This window comes from Ictalurus punctatus, chromosome 15 (genome assembly GCF_001660625.3).
Source record: "Ictalurus punctatus breed USDA103 chromosome 15, Coco_2.0, whole genome shotgun sequence".
Taxonomy (NCBI): domain Eukaryota; kingdom Metazoa; phylum Chordata; class Actinopteri; order Siluriformes; family Ictaluridae; genus Ictalurus; species Ictalurus punctatus.
The window spans coordinates 17,824,879-17,844,110 of NC_030430.2; the positions used below are offsets into that span (position 1 = coordinate 17,824,879).

The window sequence follows — 19,232 nt, forward strand, 5'->3', positions numbered from 1 at the left end:
TACCTGTTATCTCAGCACACTACTTACACGCGCATAAAAGTCTGTTCTCGCTGTGCTAGCACTTGATTAACACAGCACTTGATGCGAATTCATTCTGGACGACCGGCAGGTTGCTAATGGCCAGCGGCCTCCCGGTCATTTCCTTAATGAAACGCGCAGTGTGTTCGTCACAGTGGCTCGCCTCCTCCCTCACATAACTAGCACACACGCAGAGAAGCCGGTTCTTTTGAAGAAAGGAACCGGCTTAGACAGGGGGCTGGGATGAGAGAAAGAGAGAGGGAGGAGATGAAGAGAAGGTGTGCGCTGTTTTAATCAGCTAGAGTGATCTAAAAACATATTGACCTTAAGTGAGCAAATAGACTTTAGCTGTCTGTGCAAGTGACAAGGTGCATGTGTGGGGTTTTTTGTGGCATTGCACCTCATTTATCTGTTTTTTTTTTTTTATTAAAGCATTGTGTAAATGTTTTCATACAGGGGGAAAAAAACAACTGCAATTTCTGTGCGGTTTACAGTTCAGTTTGCATTTAGTGACGCCCACAAAAGTCCATAATAGGAAAAGCTCACAGTCAGCTGAAAACTTGTGCTAAATCTTCCAGTGTTGTAGGTCAGCTCCTGCAGCACATCAGCTATCATAGACACACACACACACACACACACACACACACACACACACACACACACACACACACACACACACACACACACACAGAAATTCTTCCTCCTGTTATACTTTGGCGTTTCTGTTGAGTTGCAAGTCTTATTTGTCTTCATTTTTGGATTTCTTTTGGATTGCTTTTTTTTTTTCTTCTTCAAAGTCATTCATGTGAAACGACTGGGTGTCACAAAACTTTCATTAAGTTTGTGCGGGTAATTGCAGTAAATAAGCGATTTAAACTTGACCGAGTAATCCATATGTAAAATTGCAGTAACTTTTTGCAATTATACAATTCGAAGATCAATTGGGGTTCAGTGAGACGAACTAAATAGATCTTCATGAATATCACATTTCTTGTGTAATAAAATCATTCGTATCCAGTTTGATAAATGAGGCCTATTGTATAAGTGTGTGTGTGTGTGTGTGTGTGTGTGTGTTTGTGTGTGAGAGGCAGTTTTGGCGGGGCTCATCACAGCATGTTGCAAACCAGTGCTGGATGGTCAAAAGAGCAGCAGGACATCCGAGCAGGTGGTAGATCAGTGACTAGTTCACTCCGAGTCTGCTCTGTTTGTGTGTACGCAGCACATCTAGAAGTCTCACTGTCACTGCCCTTTGCACCATTCACTCAAACGCTCGTTTCTCTAACACATCCCTTTCCTCTGCCTTATTTTCTCTGTCTTTCTTTAAATCTACTTTTGCGCTCACTGCAACAACGCTCTGGAACAGTTTACCAGCAGACCACAGATATGCTTCATCTGTGTCCCATTTTTTATGATTTTTTTAAAAAAGTGCACCTATTATGGTTTTTCAAGTATTACCGTTTATGTAGTGTGTTATAGAGCTGTTTGTGAATCTAAAAAGTCTGCAAACTTTAAAAAATCTACGCGCACGACAAACAGAGTTATTGACTCCCTAAAGAAGGAACCGATTCTGAACAGCTGAAACGAGTCGTTAGTAATTCCAGACTTTACTTCCTGTACTAATCTACGTAGGGTTGTATCAAAAAGCCCCACCTCTGTTCTTGATTGACTACTCACGAACAGACGGAGCAGAAACTCGTTATGGTAATGGGCGCTTCCCTTTTGAAACACGCCGACAACGGTAGACCAATCACAACACACTGGGACCTCTGACCAATCAGAGCAGAGTATGCTCTCTGAAAGGAGGAGTTTAGAATGAATCCTTTAGAATGGATCATTTAACGAGTCGTTTGTGACGCTGGAGGCAAAAGGTAATGCTGCAGTTTAAATTATGAGCACATGAAAGTGTTTTTTGACATTGGATGCATGTAGATCTACTGTATGAGACCTTTAAAACAAAATTAGGCGCGTTTCAAAACCATAATAGGTGTGCTTTAAAAAAGCCCTTAGTATTGAGTGGTTCTATTGGTGTTAAGAATGAATGGGAAAATGTTAAAATACTAAAGTCATGCTTTGGGAATGGTTTATTGCGTATTATATACATATGTTGTTGTCTAAAGCAGTAGAGAGCAGTAATTGGTGTGTAGTTTTGATTTATTTATTTAATTTTTTTCCCACATGGCATTTAGCACAGCATTTTGAACAGATGTTTTAAATCTGCTTTATGACTAATCCACTTACTTTAATTAGAAAACATGCAATCTACGTTTCTTATGCATCCTGTAAAAGCTATAACTGCATGCATTTCATTTCCAGTCATGGAAAATACCTCGACCATGACAACATGGATGAAATGTCTCACTGTTCGTTAAATAATATAATTATAAATATTAACGAGACACTGCACATATTAAGACAAACTCGTCGTCTAGTGGACTTGCATATTTCCGAGTATTTTCCACACATTAGTCTATCTACTGTAGATCGTCTTCCCTGCGGTAACAAGGCAATTCAGCCTAATTATATTTACTTATGTCAGGAAAATCCCACAGTAGGAGACCTGGCCAAGAGTCTAGATTAGATCTGGAAATTCTTTATGGGCTTTGGTTCTTAAAACCCTACCTTGGGATTTGAAGTTTGCTTTACACTTAACCATGCACTGTCTCTGAGATTGAGAAAGAGTATAATATTTCAGCCGAATGTCTGATTACTGATCCGGGAATAGTTTGTGTGAATGTGTCTGTGTGTTATTTGGTCATTAAGAGGTTATTACAGGGTTGTATAGTTGCCTGTCATTTGAAAGAATGTCAAATAACCAACCATGAGGTATACAGTACGACTCATATAGAAGTATTGGAAGAATTGACTCCTTACAGGATTACAAACAACATGATAACAAGAAAATTAGTTTGGACATTGGACAAGAAAATTAGTTTCCTAATACTAGCTTACTCCTCTTCTCACATTATTAACAGTGACAATGCTCTCAGGTAAGGATGCCTGCAGTGCCTTAAGGTAGTTCCTGTCAATTTTAGCCCACTTTTCTACTGAATCTGTTGAATCGTATGTTGTGACTCACCGGCAAATTCTTTTGTCCAGGTTCCTGTTGCCATTGAAAATGCTAATCCCGTGTCTTTCTTTTGATTTGTTCATTCATTTATTCATCGTTATCAATGCTTCTCGTCAATACATTTTTAGGCTACATTTGTCAAAGTGCGTAACCTATTGATATCGCATGATAAGGCGCTGTGAATAGTGGATGTGACTGCTTTTGTCCGGGGAGTTTATTAGTTACATTTGGGAAAATGAGATGGCGTTTTCTCTGATGGTTTTAATTACCATGGAGAAAATGAAAGAGAATATGTGATGCTTGTTTTGTTTTTTTTAAAGCTCATTTGGGGTTCCTCTTCAGTGTCTTAAACTCTCAAACGTCTCGCAGAGAAATGGCATCAGTTCTGCCTCATTGGGAAACTGTTGACTTCTTCTCATTCAAATGAGGATATTGGACTGCATGGTGTAGTAAACCTCTAATGGAGAAATCAATGTTTTGTCCTTTTCTTGGCAGTTTCTGAACTGACGAGGCGCAATTTATTTCCATAATCCTTTACCTGCGAACTGGATTTGAAGACCTAGTCACACGCACTCAACACAAACACCTCTCTCGCCCACGTCTCCCTCGCTCCTCGTCATTTCACACTTGTCACATTGTGAGGTGAAGAGCAACAGCTGGCGATGTCTGCTGTAGTAATAGCACTGGTACAGCTCTTCCCTGTAGTGTAGCTATGGGAGGTGAGATGTCCCTGACGATAGAAGCATCTGATTTCTCAGTTCAGTCGTGTTTGGCCTCAGGCTAAATGCTTAAAATGATCCCCGCTGTGGAGATGCTCTAAAATTCCCCTCAGTTGTTTTGGATGCACAAAGCGTGAAGCTCTTCTTCTAGATTTGGCTAATGCTGACAGGTTTCGGTGGTTTGGAATAAACACGAGTGGGATAGATGGAGCTGGTTATGGTGTGCAAATAATAGAGGTGCCAACATCTGTGGCTTAGCCGTAGCATATACGGGTCAGTGGTGGCTTAGCTGTTAAGGCTGTGGGTACCTGATCAGAAGGTTGAGGGTTCAGGCCCTGGTGCTACCTAGCTGCCACTGTTGGGCCTTTGAGCAAGGCTCTTAACCCTCTCTGCTCCAGGGGTGCTGTATCATGGCTGACCCTGCGCTCTGACACCAACTTCCTAACAAGCTGGGATATGTGAAGAAAAGAATTTCACTCTGCTGTAATGTATATGTAACCAGTATAGACTCATTATAATTATATACGATTTTTGACTGTTTGCTACGGCAATATGAGAGGTGTTTATTTATTTATTTATTTATTTATTTATTTTGTCAGCTAGATAAAAGTCACTCAGCAGGAAAACCAATTCACGGAAGGGGAAAGGACACAGGATGTGAAAATCGCACATTTTCTTTGAATAGTTCTTACTTTCACTGCAGATTGTGCCCTGCAATGGACTGGCACCCTGTCCAGGGTGTACCCTGCCTTGTGCCCGATGCTCCCTGGGATAGGCTCCAGGTTCCCTGTGACCCTGAAAAGGATAAGCGGTATAGAAGATGGATGGATGGACTTTCACTTCATGTCAGCTTCATCTGTCTATTAACTTTGACCTGGGAATTTGCAAACCTCATTTTTTTGAACCAATAGAAAACAACAAAGCACAATAGTGAACTCTATGCTCAGAAAAACATGCGGAAGCTGCTAATTAGCAGTCACACCTGACATTTATCTTGTTGCTGTTGCTTGACAACCTCACAGCAATCAGATCAACACCTACTAATGTACGGTTGATCCGAAATCGCAACAGTATCACAAGATCAATCAGTCTATGTGCTACCAAAATAATTCTAGCTACATCTGAGTAGGGGGTCATGACATGAGTCAGGTCTGTTTGATATCAATTATACAACTGGAAAGACCATGCTTATAGTGTCCTGATGCTCAGACACAAACGTCTACAAGTATTGCTACAAATGTCTACACATTAATCAGTTAATAAACGGTAACTATCTTTAATTACCATTGTAGTCGATTCACAGGGTGTCTATATATTAGGGAAATTAACACTTTTTTCTAAATCAAAATGTCTCCCAAAATGTTTCATACTTGTTTGTATTATAATTATTTTCCGTTAGCCTTTCACCAAAGAAAACCATATTGAAATCATTCTCATGGCTGGATCGGGAAGCAGTTGCATGGTTGCGATGGACTTTAACAGGAAATGTGGCAAACACATCACACACGACACTGCTGCCAAACTCAACAAATTCAAAAAGACTGGAAGTGTTGCGCACCGACCGAGAAGTGGACGTCCACGAACATCCACTCACGAAGGCACAACCGTTATTTTCGTAGTCCCCTATATATGAAGAACTTTGTTGCGTCCTGTAGTATAACATGAACATGTGCTGGACTGCAGACTGTACATGAACTTATGTTCATTTTGTAACGTTCATATTAAGTAAGATTATACGCTGGTTATTTATAAATCCAAGCAGCTTCCGTGTATTGCAGTTAAATATCAGTTCAACCAGTGTGTTATATCGTTTATAGTGTTGGCATCCCATCCACTGGCATGCACTACAGTTTTAGTGGCCAGATTCTGATTTTCTGGTTAGCAATGTTGCCACCTCTGGATTGGTGTTGCTGTGGAGAGAAAGCTCCCGCCATTGGAGCTGGAAAAGTTTGACGTTTGTAGTGGCACAAATGATAGTAATACTGTATGGTACTGAGATGAAAGGAGCATTAAGATTAACAAATTGTGTTTAAAAAAAAAAAAAAAAAAAAGATACCCATTAAGTAGTAAGGCGGCATGGTGGTGCAGTTTTTTTGGGATTCATTCACCATTACACGTCCAAATAAAGTGGTTACAGAAGATAAATAAATGAACAGTAAATAGTACAATTCACCCAAATCATTATTTTAATTGTAAAAAAAAAAAAAAAACAACCCTGATGACAGCTACCATTTTAACATCATTTTGTAATGCTAAGTTTCTGATATATATATATATATATATATATATATATATATAAAAGAAAGAAGTCAATTATTCTTCAGACTTGTTGGATTTTGTAAAAGCTCTGACCTCACATTATAAACAAACATGACCTGAAAAATGGTAGCAGCTTCCACAGTTAAGAGCCATTAGTGGAGAAGGATGTCAGGATTTAACGTGATTTGGTCTCTGCATTTCTATTAAACATTCCCTTTCTTTCATTACTAATGGCCTAAGCATTAAGAATTACATCACAGTACCACATTTAAATCTGTATATATTAGAGTTTTATTCTTTTATTAACCTTAAACCAGAGAAAAAAAATTCTAGGGCATGCATGCTTTCTGTACAGACCTTGGCTCTGACTTAGCCGTTCTCTGGCTGCACGTCTGTCTCCGTCTCGTGCAAATGAGCGTTTGCTCTCTCGCCCCGTTCTGTGTGAGTGTGAATGAGGGAAGGAGGAATGTGTGGCGTGGGGAAGTGTGTGTGTGTGTGTGTGGAAATGTGTGATGTCATATAAATGTGTGAGTGTGTGTGTGTATGTGGTGGTCGGCGGGGGGGGGATAAGTGTGTGCAAGTGTGTGTGTGTGTGTGTGTGTGTGAGAGTGAGAGAGTGTGACTCTCTCTCTCTCTCTCACGCACACACATTCTCACCTGTCTATGTGACATGGGATTTTATTCACACCCATCGTCTCCTCCTCATCGGCTTCCCCACTCCATCTGCTGGAGGATCTCCACACGGCTCCTCAGCCTCACACTTCACCTAGTATATTTAGTCCGGCTGACGTCAACCTGTTAAATGTGGTGTGGTGATGTCATATCCTGAGTTTTACGATGATATCATTTAGACTGAGCTATCTGATGCCACATTAAGTAATGTAGCCATTTATCACTGACCAGGTGAACTCAGTGTGTGTGTGTATGATTTATCCTGAAGCTGCAAATGTCTATTAGGCATGGGTGTAATTTATATAGCAGCAAATTTATATTCATGACATTTAATTTATGAAATTTTCAAACAGTAAATATCATAAGCTTTACATGTGTTTTTTTTTTAGACGTCACATTTCAGCCAATCACCTTTAATCATATGTGATTAGTGGTTAGTTAGCACGTTCGCCTCACACCTCCAGGGTTGGGGGTTTGATTCCTGGTGCTGCCTTGCATGTACTGAGTTTGCATGTTCTCCCCATGCTGCGGGGGTTTCCTCTGGGTACTCCGGTTTCCGCCCCCTGTCCAAAGACATGCATGGTATTCTGATTGGCATGTCCAGAATTGTCCGTAGTGTATGAATGGGTGTGTGAATGTGTATGTGATTGTGCCCCGCGATTGATTGGCACCCTGTCCAGGGTGTATATAAGCGGTATATAAAATGGATGGATGGATGGATGGATACATATGTGCATTTTTATGGAAATCTTACAAACATAAGGCCTCACACATAAAGAATGTACTTTTTTGCCACAAAAAACGTAACCAATCACGTGCCACTGAGACACACCAGTCTGCCAGCAGTGCAAAAATAGCTAATGTTCTTAATATACTATTAAAATGTCTATATAAATCAATTCCACATGACCGAGAACTGCTCTTAGTCTTCATTTTCTTAGCCATTTAGATTTGAGAGGCACACAGCCACTCTGGTTAACTGCACGCAATGCTGGTGCTTGATTTGGGTTTGACGCTTAGAAGCTTAATAATGGTCAGAGTGACCTAGCTCTGCCATTCGTTTGAATAACTGCGCAACATTTAATAATGCGCCTTAATAAAGGAGCCCTGGATCGACAGTAGGAAATACTGGATGCGAGGCAAGATACACCCTGGATGGGACACCAGTCTATTACAGGGCATTGGACATTTACATGTCCACATGTAGGGACAATTTAGAGTTTAGAAACCTGAGAACCTGGAAACTCCACGTTGACATTAAAGTCCCTAAGAAATCAAAATTTTAGTATGAATATGTTATCCTTAAGGTTATCTATAAGCTAGTGTTCTCCAAAATGGTGTCATAACTCGCATTTAGAAGATATATGCATTCAAAATACCACCGATACGGATCAACAATTTTGATGACATCATTCTGCACTTCAGCTTCTCATCATATTTTCTGTCCAATCAAACGCTCTCTAGAATCTGAAGTGTCCCGTCCCCAATATTATAAAAATCCATGGTACTAACTGTCAAATACGTCTTAGCCCAGGCCATGAGGTAAGCTAAACCCTATTGGCTATTTAAAAAGGGTGAGGAGCCACTTGATAAGTCCTCCAATGACTTCCTGTATCAGTGGAAGTTATTTCAACACATGGAATAACGTAAAATAAAGTACTTCACAGGGACTTTAACCCAAGCTCAGGATCAAGCCCTGGACTCTGGACACACCACCCTCCTTCCCCCACCATGCCTCCCAAATTTGTGCAAACAGTTTGATGAAGGCCCACATATGGGCATGATTTTCAGGTATCCAAACATTTGGCTATATAATGTGTAATGACATAGTGTGTTTCTGAGGGATCATGCTCTACACAGTTTTGCAGTATTCCTGCTCAACATCTCCTGCAGCTTCTCCACATTGTTAACCATCTTGTCTACAGTTGAGCTGCTGTTTCCTGAATGTGTGAGATGGAAGTCCTGGGCATTGCTGAAGGTCAGATGAAGGGAGCATTCATCAATAAATAAAGGGCTGTTTCCTACTTGCACAGCCTCTATGCCCCATAAGCCCCCTATAGGGCTGTGTCCTAGATCTACGTACGCTTGCAGACTGCCGAATCTGCTCCAGTGATAATGCAGTTTCTGAACACTATCGGCCAGACTCGCTGTGCAGCTCATCCTCTGGCAAGCAGTGATACTTGTTAAACAAATCCTGTCTTTCTCCTCTCGTTTCTTTCTCTCTCTCTCTCTCTCTCTCTCTCTCTCTTTTGCCTTCACTGTCTTTCTCTCTATCCCCTCCCCCGTCTAATCACCTCACAAGGCCCAGGCACGGTGTTGGAGAGCGATAAGGATGATTACAGCGGGCTAGACGCATTAAAACGCCACATTTCCCACACACTCTTCTTGAATAGCACACAAGAGCATTTTTTTTTTTTTTTTTTTTTTACAACTTTTACTCATGTATTTATGCATTGGGTTCGCCTGAATAATGCATTATTATTTTTCCCTTATTCCTCTCAGATGCGAGGCTGACAGTTCAATGATAGCGAGAGTTCGAAATAATAAGAAAGAGCAGTACGATATAGTAAACTATAATTAGAACAGTAACGTAATTATGATATCTCTTGGAGATATTTTGTAGGTGGAAGTACAAAGATTTATTATGTATTTACTTTATACTTTCCCTGTGCACTATATGTGTCTGGGTAAATATTTAAAATAGGATTCATTTTCTGTGCTTTACAATGGAAATGTTATGAAGCTCTCTTTAACCAAAAAAAGCTCTATGAGGCGTCTCCTAGCTATGGGACATAATGGATATTGAGTGGCGCATTCATTTTCATATCTTCCCTGGCCCACGGTTATGTAACAGTTCCTTGTACGCCATCTTCTCTCCTGTTTGCTTCGGAATATTAACATCGCTGCCTCTTTGTCTTTTCTCAATACTCCAGGTCTGTTGTTCCATTCATATACTGTATAACTATTTTTCAAGCATCGCCTGTGCATACTGTACATACACAGTTTTAATTCCATCAAACACTGACTGTGTGAAAATCTAACAGCTAGACACTTTTATTCACACTCCTTCAGTCTCTCTCTCTCTCTCTCTCTCTCTCTCTCTTACGCACACACCTTTGGATGAAGAAGTCATAATCACAGAGCAGCATGGCCGCTGGGCTCCTGCCCCATCTCTCTCAGGTTAATGCAAGGAGAGAAATGGTTTTCCCATCAGGCACTGGGGCGCAAGCACTCTCCGAGGCACTCGGCTGCTCTGAGAGCGGCAGGTCGAGGACAAAACAAGGACTCTGATAGAATTGTTTCTACAGTGCTGCACTTATGTGCTCACAACAGACAAGACAGAATGGTAGAAGAGCAGGAAGATACACACGGTGTATGTAAATTACAATGCATATGAAGGTAGTCAATTAGTCCAGTTAACTCCCAACAGTTTTACGTAGCAGATATAGACTATACAGTATACAGCATTAATAGTGCTAACAAAAGTATTACAAATGTAGTTATTAATCTTTGTTTTAGTGTTACATTAAACAGTAATCCCTTCTCTGACTAAAATAGGTCCATCTAGACTGAGCGCATTAAGAAAGGAATGAAACATGATGGGACGTGCTTTTATAGGAATATAATCAATGACTTGGTGGTGTGAGGCAGTCAGAAGTGAAAGTGGTTACTGTTACCACCCCAAAGTTGATTATTTTCCAGTGACAGGATATCCTGAAGTGTTTTATCGCACTCATACAACAGCAATTTGCCAACAATATATTTAGTTGACAATTAAAAAATGTGTCAGAGCCATGTTGTTATAGAAAATGAATCGGTGCCTCCTGAATAATCAGATTGGAGAATTCAACAGTGTAGCAGTGCATGTTATGTTACTAAACGTCGATACTTAAGTGAACACGTTGATGTAAATTGTTGAAATCTGCCATTCGTTGGCTTCGTGGTTAGCACGTTTGCCTCGCACCTCCCAGGTCGGGGGTTTAAATCCCACCTCTGCCCGGTGTGTGTGTGTGTGTGGAGTTTGCATGTTCTCCTTAAATGGATATGGGTTTCCTCCGGGTACTCGAGTTTCCTCCCCCAGTCCAAAAACATGCGTTGTAGGTTGATTGGCATTTCCAAATTGTCCGTAATGTGTGAATGTGTGTACGATTGTGCCATGTGATGGGTCGGCACTCCATCCAGGGTGTCCCCTGCCTCGACTCTGTATAACTCTGTCGACAGTATGGAAATTCTGTGGATGGATAGATATTCATTGTAGGTGTAATTTTAGCCATGGATGAAAAGATTTTAGTTAAAGCAGATGTTCATTATTTAGTTTGGTCTTTCAACAATAAATAATTATGCTTTATTAAAGCGCACCTAGTATCTTTTTGAAACGTGCCTAATTATAGATACAATAGATTTACATGCATCAAAGTAAAACAAAAAAAAAAAACCACTTTAATGTGCTCATAATTTAAACTGCAGCATTACATTTTTTCTCCCAGTATCACAAACGACTCGTTTAATGATCCGTTCTAACGGATTCGTTCTAATCTCCTTCCTTTCAGAGAGCATACTCTGCTCTGATTGGTCAGCTGTCCCAGTGTGTTGTGATTGGTCTACCGCTGTCAGCGTGTTTCAAAGAGCAAACGCCCATTACCATAACGAGTTTCAGCTCCGTCTGTCAGCCGATCAAGACCAGAGGCGGGGCTTTTTTTTACTAACCTACAATCCTACGTAGGTTAGTAAAATGGTAAATGGCGCACTTATATAGCGCCTTTATCCAAAGCGCTTTACACTGTGTCTCATTCACCCACACCCCAATGGTAGCAGAGCTGCCATGCGAGGTGCTTACTTGCCATCAGGAACAACTTGGGGTTAAGTGTCTTGCCCAAGGACACTTGGGCATGTGGGCCAGGAATCGAACTGCCAACCCTACGATTATTGAATTAGTGGACAACCCGCTCTACCACCTGAGCCACAGCCACCACATTACAGGAAGTAAAGTCTGGAATTACTAACGACTCGTTTCAGCGTTCAGAATCGGTTCCTGCTTTTGGGAGACAATAACTCCGTTTGTCATGCGCTTAAATTTTTGAAACTTTGCATTTGACTTTTTACATTCACAAACACACTACATGAGCGGTAATATTTGAAAAACCATAATAGGTGCACTTTAATGCTGATGTTCATAGTTTGTTAGTATTAATTATTGAGAATTTCCTGGGATAACTAACTGAAATATTTCATTTCTTACCAAAATAATGGAGTGTTTTACTGGCCAAGTAACCACTTTAATATTTCTATAAACAGTCAAATCAGTCCACAGTAATGACAAATATTTATATGGATATGGATATGGACGTGCATGCAGACACACGTTTGTTTGTCTGCTGTTGTGTGTTCTGGCAGAGCGTGAGCTGTTGGAAGGCTGCAGATTTGTCTCAAAACATATTTTATTAGGAAAGCAACCGCTTCCAACGGACGATGCTTTTAGCCACGGTACACTAATTCATTTCCGTCATCGTGAATATGAATACGCCGTGCTGTTTGCTTGCTGGCAGACATCATTGCCCCATGACCTTTAGATAGTCCTAACACGTATGTGCTGCATCGGTTGATTAGCGTGCAGCACGGGGCAGTGCTTTCGTGAACCTTGCTGTTAATTGTTCTTGATTATGTGCAGGTTCTCGTGCATATTAAACGCACTCTCACACACCCATCAAACCTGGTCAGAGACGACCGTCGGAGGACTGCGGAGGAATCGAGCAACCTGTTTAAACAAAGATGAAGCGCACAGTATGTTTTTAGTAGAGTGTGTTTGGGAATGTAGAATGAGAGTAGAGATGTACTCTTACTGTTACTGTTTATTGCTCGAACATGGCGCCTTCTGCCGTAGGTTTAGGCAAGCGCAAACACAGACTATGTTTACATGGATAGCAATAATCTAATTACTGACCTTATTCTGAGTAAGACAATATTGTGATTAAGGTGTTTACATGTGTTGCTTTTAGAATATTCCGCTCATGTTCCTGTTTCACGTTATAGAACATAGAGAGATTAACGTCACACGTCATTACGTCCCCACGCCACGCTGTCCGACGTTCCCTCCAGAATTTCACGTATCAACATACAGTTCGTCTTCATTATGGAACCGGATACAGTTTTGGGTGTTTCACTTTTAATTTTAACGAACACTTCAAGTGCAGTTAATTATTTGTCATGCTATACGTGCACATAGACGACTGCTTGAAGCCGTGGGCTGCGTCCGAAACCGCATACTTACCGTCTATATAGTAGCCGAAGCACATGTATTTCGCCTACTATAAACATGTATTTCGCCTACTATATAGCAGGTAAGAATGTGGTTTTGGACACAGCCGTGCTCTTCTATTTGGCATAAAACGGTTGAGCGCTGCCGTGTGTGTATGTGTCCTGTTGCAAACTGCGTTGAAAACTCCCTCACGACGTTAATAGTGTGATTAAGGTGTTTACATGTCTGTAACGCACTTCCCTAATGCGACTAATACAGGAATACTCCACACGTCTTAATTCCATTTGTTTTTACTTCAAATATCACTTTAATCGTATTAATTTAATAAAAAATTGCTGTTTACATGGAGTTTCTTAATCAGAGTATTGTCTTAATCAGGTTAATATTGGATTATTGTTGTCCATTTAAACGTACTGACAGTATTGCAAGAGAGTATCTGGCCTTTGAGCTTCACCAGCAACGCCATGATTTATCAGTTTCGGTGCCTGATTTTCTGCATTCACAGCTAACGTTAAAGCATATAAGAGAGAAAGACAACTGCAGTCAAATAAGCCCTTTGAAGACATACATCAAAAGAATGAATCATCGAGCACAGCCGAGGATGACACGAGTCGCGAGTGGGAGAACAGAGTAAAAATTTGGGGATTGAGGCATGCGCGAGTGTGCGAGTATGTGCAAATGAAGGTGCAGAAAGGGTCTTCCTTCTTTGTCTCGGCGTCGCCTCTATTTCTGGCTTTATGCCTCAGCGCGAGTGCAAAACAGTGCATGTGGAGACTGCGTGGGTTTGAATGGGTTTGTGTGGAAGTGTGACAGAGTTAGTAGCAGGAAAGTTCTGGAAGGAAAAGAAGAAGCTGGGTCTACCCATGCCTTCCTCCTCATTAGAGGCAACATTCATGATGCCTTAATTCATTCGATTTTACACCCTTCTCTGTCGGAGAGTACAGAGAGGGAGGAGATACAATTCTGCATGTTATAAACATTAATAAATAAATATTGCACCGATAAGTGTGGACAGTATGCAAATGGAGTGGGGGAGATGTTAAACATGGAAATGTTGCACATTAAATAGAAAGATATTGCAACGAGGTGTAACAGGTAGACATTATATACAGAATTACATACACAGCGCATAAAAAAGCATTATTTACATTAGTGAGAAGTCTGCCGTTGATTCTCTGTCTTCCTCAGTGAAGATATACCTGGATCAAACGCAGTAACACAATGCATTATGAGTATTCCATGGACAATAGTGTATCAGCATGAACCAAAGGATTAAAAGAGTGCACTGGATGGACACGTACAACATGGCAGACCTTGAAAATAGTTTGCTATATGTATTAGGCATGGAACACAATGCCACAATCAGTATCTGTTTAGTGTTTTAAATATGTATTTGTATTGTGAGTTACCCTGAAGTGGGCGTGACCTAAACGTATTTTTGTTTGTTCCTGCCCATGATATGCAAGGTGTCCTAAAAGTTTCCATAGGGGAAATGAACACTTTTTAGCAACATGTCTTCCAAAAATGTTCATACCTGCTTTATATTATATATAAAGAATGTCTTAAAGGCTATCTTATAAAAGAAGAACGTATTGAGATCATTCTCAGGAATGGATCGGGAAGCTATCACAAGGTTGTGATGGACGTGCAATTACATGCATAACACCAGATGCGTTAACACGAGTTCATCGCGAGTGGGAGAGACAACTCCACGTGTGTTTACAAAGAAATGGCAATCATGTACAGGATGTTTTGTAAATAAAGTTCCAGTTTGCTAAAAAGTGTGAATTTCCACTATGTAGGGTTTGTAAAAATGAACAAATAAATAAATAAATTTGTTCGTTCTGTTTCCCAACGTATAAACAAACTAGTAGCCTAAATTTAAGCACAGCGATCCTGACCAGGCAGTTGCTAAGGATAACCAGATAATCATATGACCTGTGAACCTTTCTGGTAAGCTTTCCACAAATAATTACGAGTAACGCACTTCCTATTTGTGTCTGCATTTCGGATACTCTGAAATCCTTCTGTTCATTCTGAATAATGTATTCATGTGCAGTTACATCCATAATACTGTATGTATATAGTTAATGAGGCACACACACACACTGTCTCACCTGGCTTCACTAAGCAAAGCCATCAGACACACACAGCACTCAGTGACAGCTCCCAGCATAAATTACACTTTAATACAGAGCAAAACAAACACACTAACATCTAACACTGGCAGAGAGGCGAAAGGATGGAGGAATATTTGTGTGTGTATCTCTCTCTCTCTCTCTCTCTCTCTCCTTCTGCCTCACTGTTTCCTTCCTCCAGTTTGTGCCTTCACATGTACTTATTAGTTTTTGCAGTGCAGGGCTGAAGGGCCTTGCCATAGTAGGAGTGAATGTGCCTGCATTGCATTATTCCTACTCCTCTTTGCTCATTATTAAAACTTTAACCTGCCAGAACTTTGGAATTTCACAGTGGAAGTAATTAGCTGAGAGGAGCTGCCCGAGTTCAGAGAAACTTGAGAATAAACACAGCTCCAGCTCCGGATGCACTTCTTCCCACTCTCACATAGGCGCTTTCTCTCTCAGTCTCTCCCTCTCTCTCTACGGCTAGCCTGGCAAATCAGCGTCACTTAGCCTGTTATGCTTGTTCCATTTTTACAGCCAATTTGTCTACTTGTCCATTTCTAAAAAGCTGATCGGGGCATACACATATTCAACCAGTGGCATCCTTTTAGCATTCTTTATTTAAACTAATCTCGTTCTCTCCCTTCTCATGAGCTCGAATGAGGATGCGGGGCAAAGTCTGTGCAATGACTCGAAGCGAACAGAGTTTTATACATGTTTCTAGCTGCATAGTTAGGTATCTAGCCAAGATGCTCTTTACACATAATCCTAAGAGGTACATATTGGCTGTAGCAGTACTTAGATATATTTAAAACAACAGGCAATCACTACAGAACATCAAAGTGTTATCTTTAATTTAATACCAAAAGCTTTTTGTACTGCAAAACATCAAAAGATCTCACTAGCTAGTCTAGCTCACATGCTTAACTCTACATGTTTCCTCAAGTTAGGTTTAGCACCAAATGTTACATGCTCTGACTCATATATAATACGGAAAATTTTCTTTAACAATGACAAATACCATTGGTCACACTACGTCCCAGTAATAAATGATACAATTTGTGGCTTCCAAGCAACACATAAAAGACTAGCAGCTGATGGAATTTATTTGGAAGTGAGAGTGAAATGACTTACACCTGACCAGAGGACCAAAACTCAGACCATCTGATCACTTTGATTTAGTGATGTCTGCTGCGTTCCTGTACAGGGTGACCATTACTATTTTAATTTATAGCCTAAATATTGTGGCATATCATACCAGATGACTCGAAATAGCTCATTTCTCTACCTTCTGGGGATTAAACGGAGACAAACGAGTTGAGAAAACATGAGTCAGAGGCGTTTTATCAATAGCACTAGCTCTAAAAAGGTGTAAAGACCAACACCTCTGATCCATGGTGTCCCCAGAGCTGAGGCTGAATGAGCTCACTGTTTGTCATCTTTCAGATAGCTCCCACTTCCTGGCAAGCAAAAAGTAGATTCTCTTTTTTTTTCATCACCTGACAGTGCTTGATTTAGTGAGCTTGTCGGAAAAAGCCGGAAGTGTTGCGAGCTATGAGAGTTGTGTGAGAGGGAAAGAAAGGAATAGGGAAGGAGGCATCTTTTTTCGAAGACAAATGCATTCTACAGAGAACCTGCTCGAATCACTCTGCCAGATGAAGCCTCCACCAAACACATCCAATCGTTAATATGTGCCATATACAGTATACTGTGTGTGGAATAGGAGAAAAAAGAAAGAAAAAAAGGTCTTTAGAGAGATCTGAGAACAGAAAAAAAAAATCATCTTCATCTAGACGAGTGGACTGGAGTTGATTCAGATTCACATGGAATAAAGGCAGCAAATGATGCATCATGGGATTGCGAGCTGATATACAGCTCTGATGAAAAACACGAGGCATGGACAAAGGGAGTGATAATAGGCAATATAGCAGAATGCGCCTGGGGACGGTAGGGCCAGTGGACTGTAGGAAATGAAACAGAGCCGCTCTGAAGTGCCACTCCCTGCTTGCTTCCTGTCTGCTCTTTCTTCAATGCCTCGCATGAATATTTATCGCAAAATATAATAACGATAATGATCACATGGCTCTTCTGAATGTAGCGCATCAAATCCAAATACGTATTTATTTCAGTCAAATCACCTTCTAGCCTGGCTAGGGGGAAAAAAAAAAAAAAAACTCGTTCCCTTTTCATTTATGGAAAATTAAAGGTATTCCTGAGTGGTGAGGTGCTTAATAAGATAGAGACAAAGTCCTCTAGAGGAAAACACGGCTTTCTCATTTTCAGAGCTAAAAAATCGACTGATTAGGTCCTCTCTGCTCGGCGAAGAAATGCTGAAGCATAGCAATTGAGAATGCATTGTGGATGCAAAGTCTGCTTGAATCGGGTAAATTAGAGGGACTTGTTTCTACAGTCATCCAGCTGTGACTGAATTGGGAAAATGGAGATCTGTGCCATCTGGTATACCTCATACACGCAGAAGAGCTGGAGGAAGTGCCTCAGCGCCGCGCCTCGCTTTAACTCACTTTTTTTAATGCCCGTGTTGATGGACGATGCTTGGCTGACCCTCCAAGCTTTATTTCCACACAAAACAGGCATTAGATGAGCAGCAGTCTGGCTCATTTCTCATAAACACAGGCATATTCTCTCAGGGGTATATGCAGAGTTGGCGACTTAAGTTGGCAGATTAAGTTTTGAAGCTATACAGATAGACAGATTTAAAGGGGGAAAGTTGTCTATATCTAGGGAGGCCAGGTTAGTTTATTCAAATCGATCAAAAGCAAGGGTAGACCAATCATCTGAGCCAAACAGATTTAGCGTACAGGCAATTTATTTTTATTCAAAGACGCATGGCAAGTACGTTCAACCACTAGAGCATTGATTTACATTTACGGTATTTGACATTATCTCATTTATACAACTGAGCAGTTGAGGGTTAAGGGCCTTGCTCAAGAGTCCAACAGTGGAAGCTTGGCTGTGCTGGGATTTAAGTTCACAACCTTCCAATCAAAAGTCCAACATTTTAACCACTGCCCAACTGTTCCCACGGCTCACTAGAAAAACAATACAAACACTGCTCGTTATTGACTTTTGCAAAACAAACAGTTTTCATATTTAGTGCTCCTCATGGTGGTTCGACAGACATCGATGCTATGACGATGTTATGACAGCGAATGCTACACTTTCCAAATCCCACCCCTTGCTGCACTACACACATTGCCCAAGGCACGATACGGTTAACAGTAGAACTTTTTTTTTTCAGGATCTTGCAGATATGCGGAAACACTGACTACAGTGACAAAATAAGGTCCAAGCTGTTATATAGCTCTCATGCATTTACAGAATCATCTTGTAGTTAAACATGCCTAGAGAAAATAAACATACTAGCATGCGTGACTCAAATAATATCTTGTAAGTTTGATATGAAGAATAAACACTACAGGTCAAAGCCAAATGTTGTCCAGTGACCTTGATTTTTTTCGTCGAGGACACAAACACGATGCGCTACATGAGCATATACTTGAACTCTTGATACTAGCTCTTTACTAGCTAACTACCACTTTTTAGCTTAGTCAGTTAGGTTTCCAGGCAACCAGAATCTGAGATTGGGGCGCATTAGAGCTTCCACTTGTGTAACTACCAAACAATTTGGGCAACTTGCGAACAAGATTTTACAGAGTATTCCCAATGTATTTTCAATAAATGGTAAATCATGCTGTTTGTATTTTTTTCTGTCTGTTCTCAGCTCTGAAGGACCCATGCAGCGAGGTGACGTGTAGCTACGGCAGCACCTGCATTCAATCTTCTGATGGCCTCTCCGCTAAGTGCATGTGTCCTCTGAGCTGTGATCATGTGCCTAAGGTTACAGTGTGCGGCAGTGATGGCTTGGACTACCCCAGCGAGTGTGCGCTCAACATGAAGGCCTGCTCCACCAACAAGAACATCCGCCTCCAGCACATCGGCTCCTGTGGTGAGTCTGCCAAACTTCAGCTATCTTCATCCTCACAAATGACCTCGGATCACTCTTGCCATCTGACTGTTTGGTTAAGTGCATATGGGGCATTTGTGGTGGAAATTAGGAGTTAGCTTAGTGGTTAGCAGGTTTGCCTCGCACCCCTGTGGTT

The 19,232-nt window shown here is 40.9% G+C and overlaps 1 protein-coding gene across 5 annotated transcripts in view; it reads left to right on the forward strand.

Moving 5' to 3' along the window:
* The window catches only part of agrn (agrin), a 271,614-nt gene that overhangs the window by 140,964 nt on the left and 111,418 nt on the right, over positions 1-19,232 (forward strand). For all 5 annotated transcript variants that reach the window (XM_053686553.1, XM_053686554.1, XM_053686556.1 and 2 more), the window contains one exon: positions 18,854-19,078. In XM_053686553.1, coding sequence (XP_053542528.1) covers positions 18,854-19,078 — 225 coding nt within the window. The remainder of the gene's footprint in view (positions 1-18,853; positions 19,079-19,232) is intronic.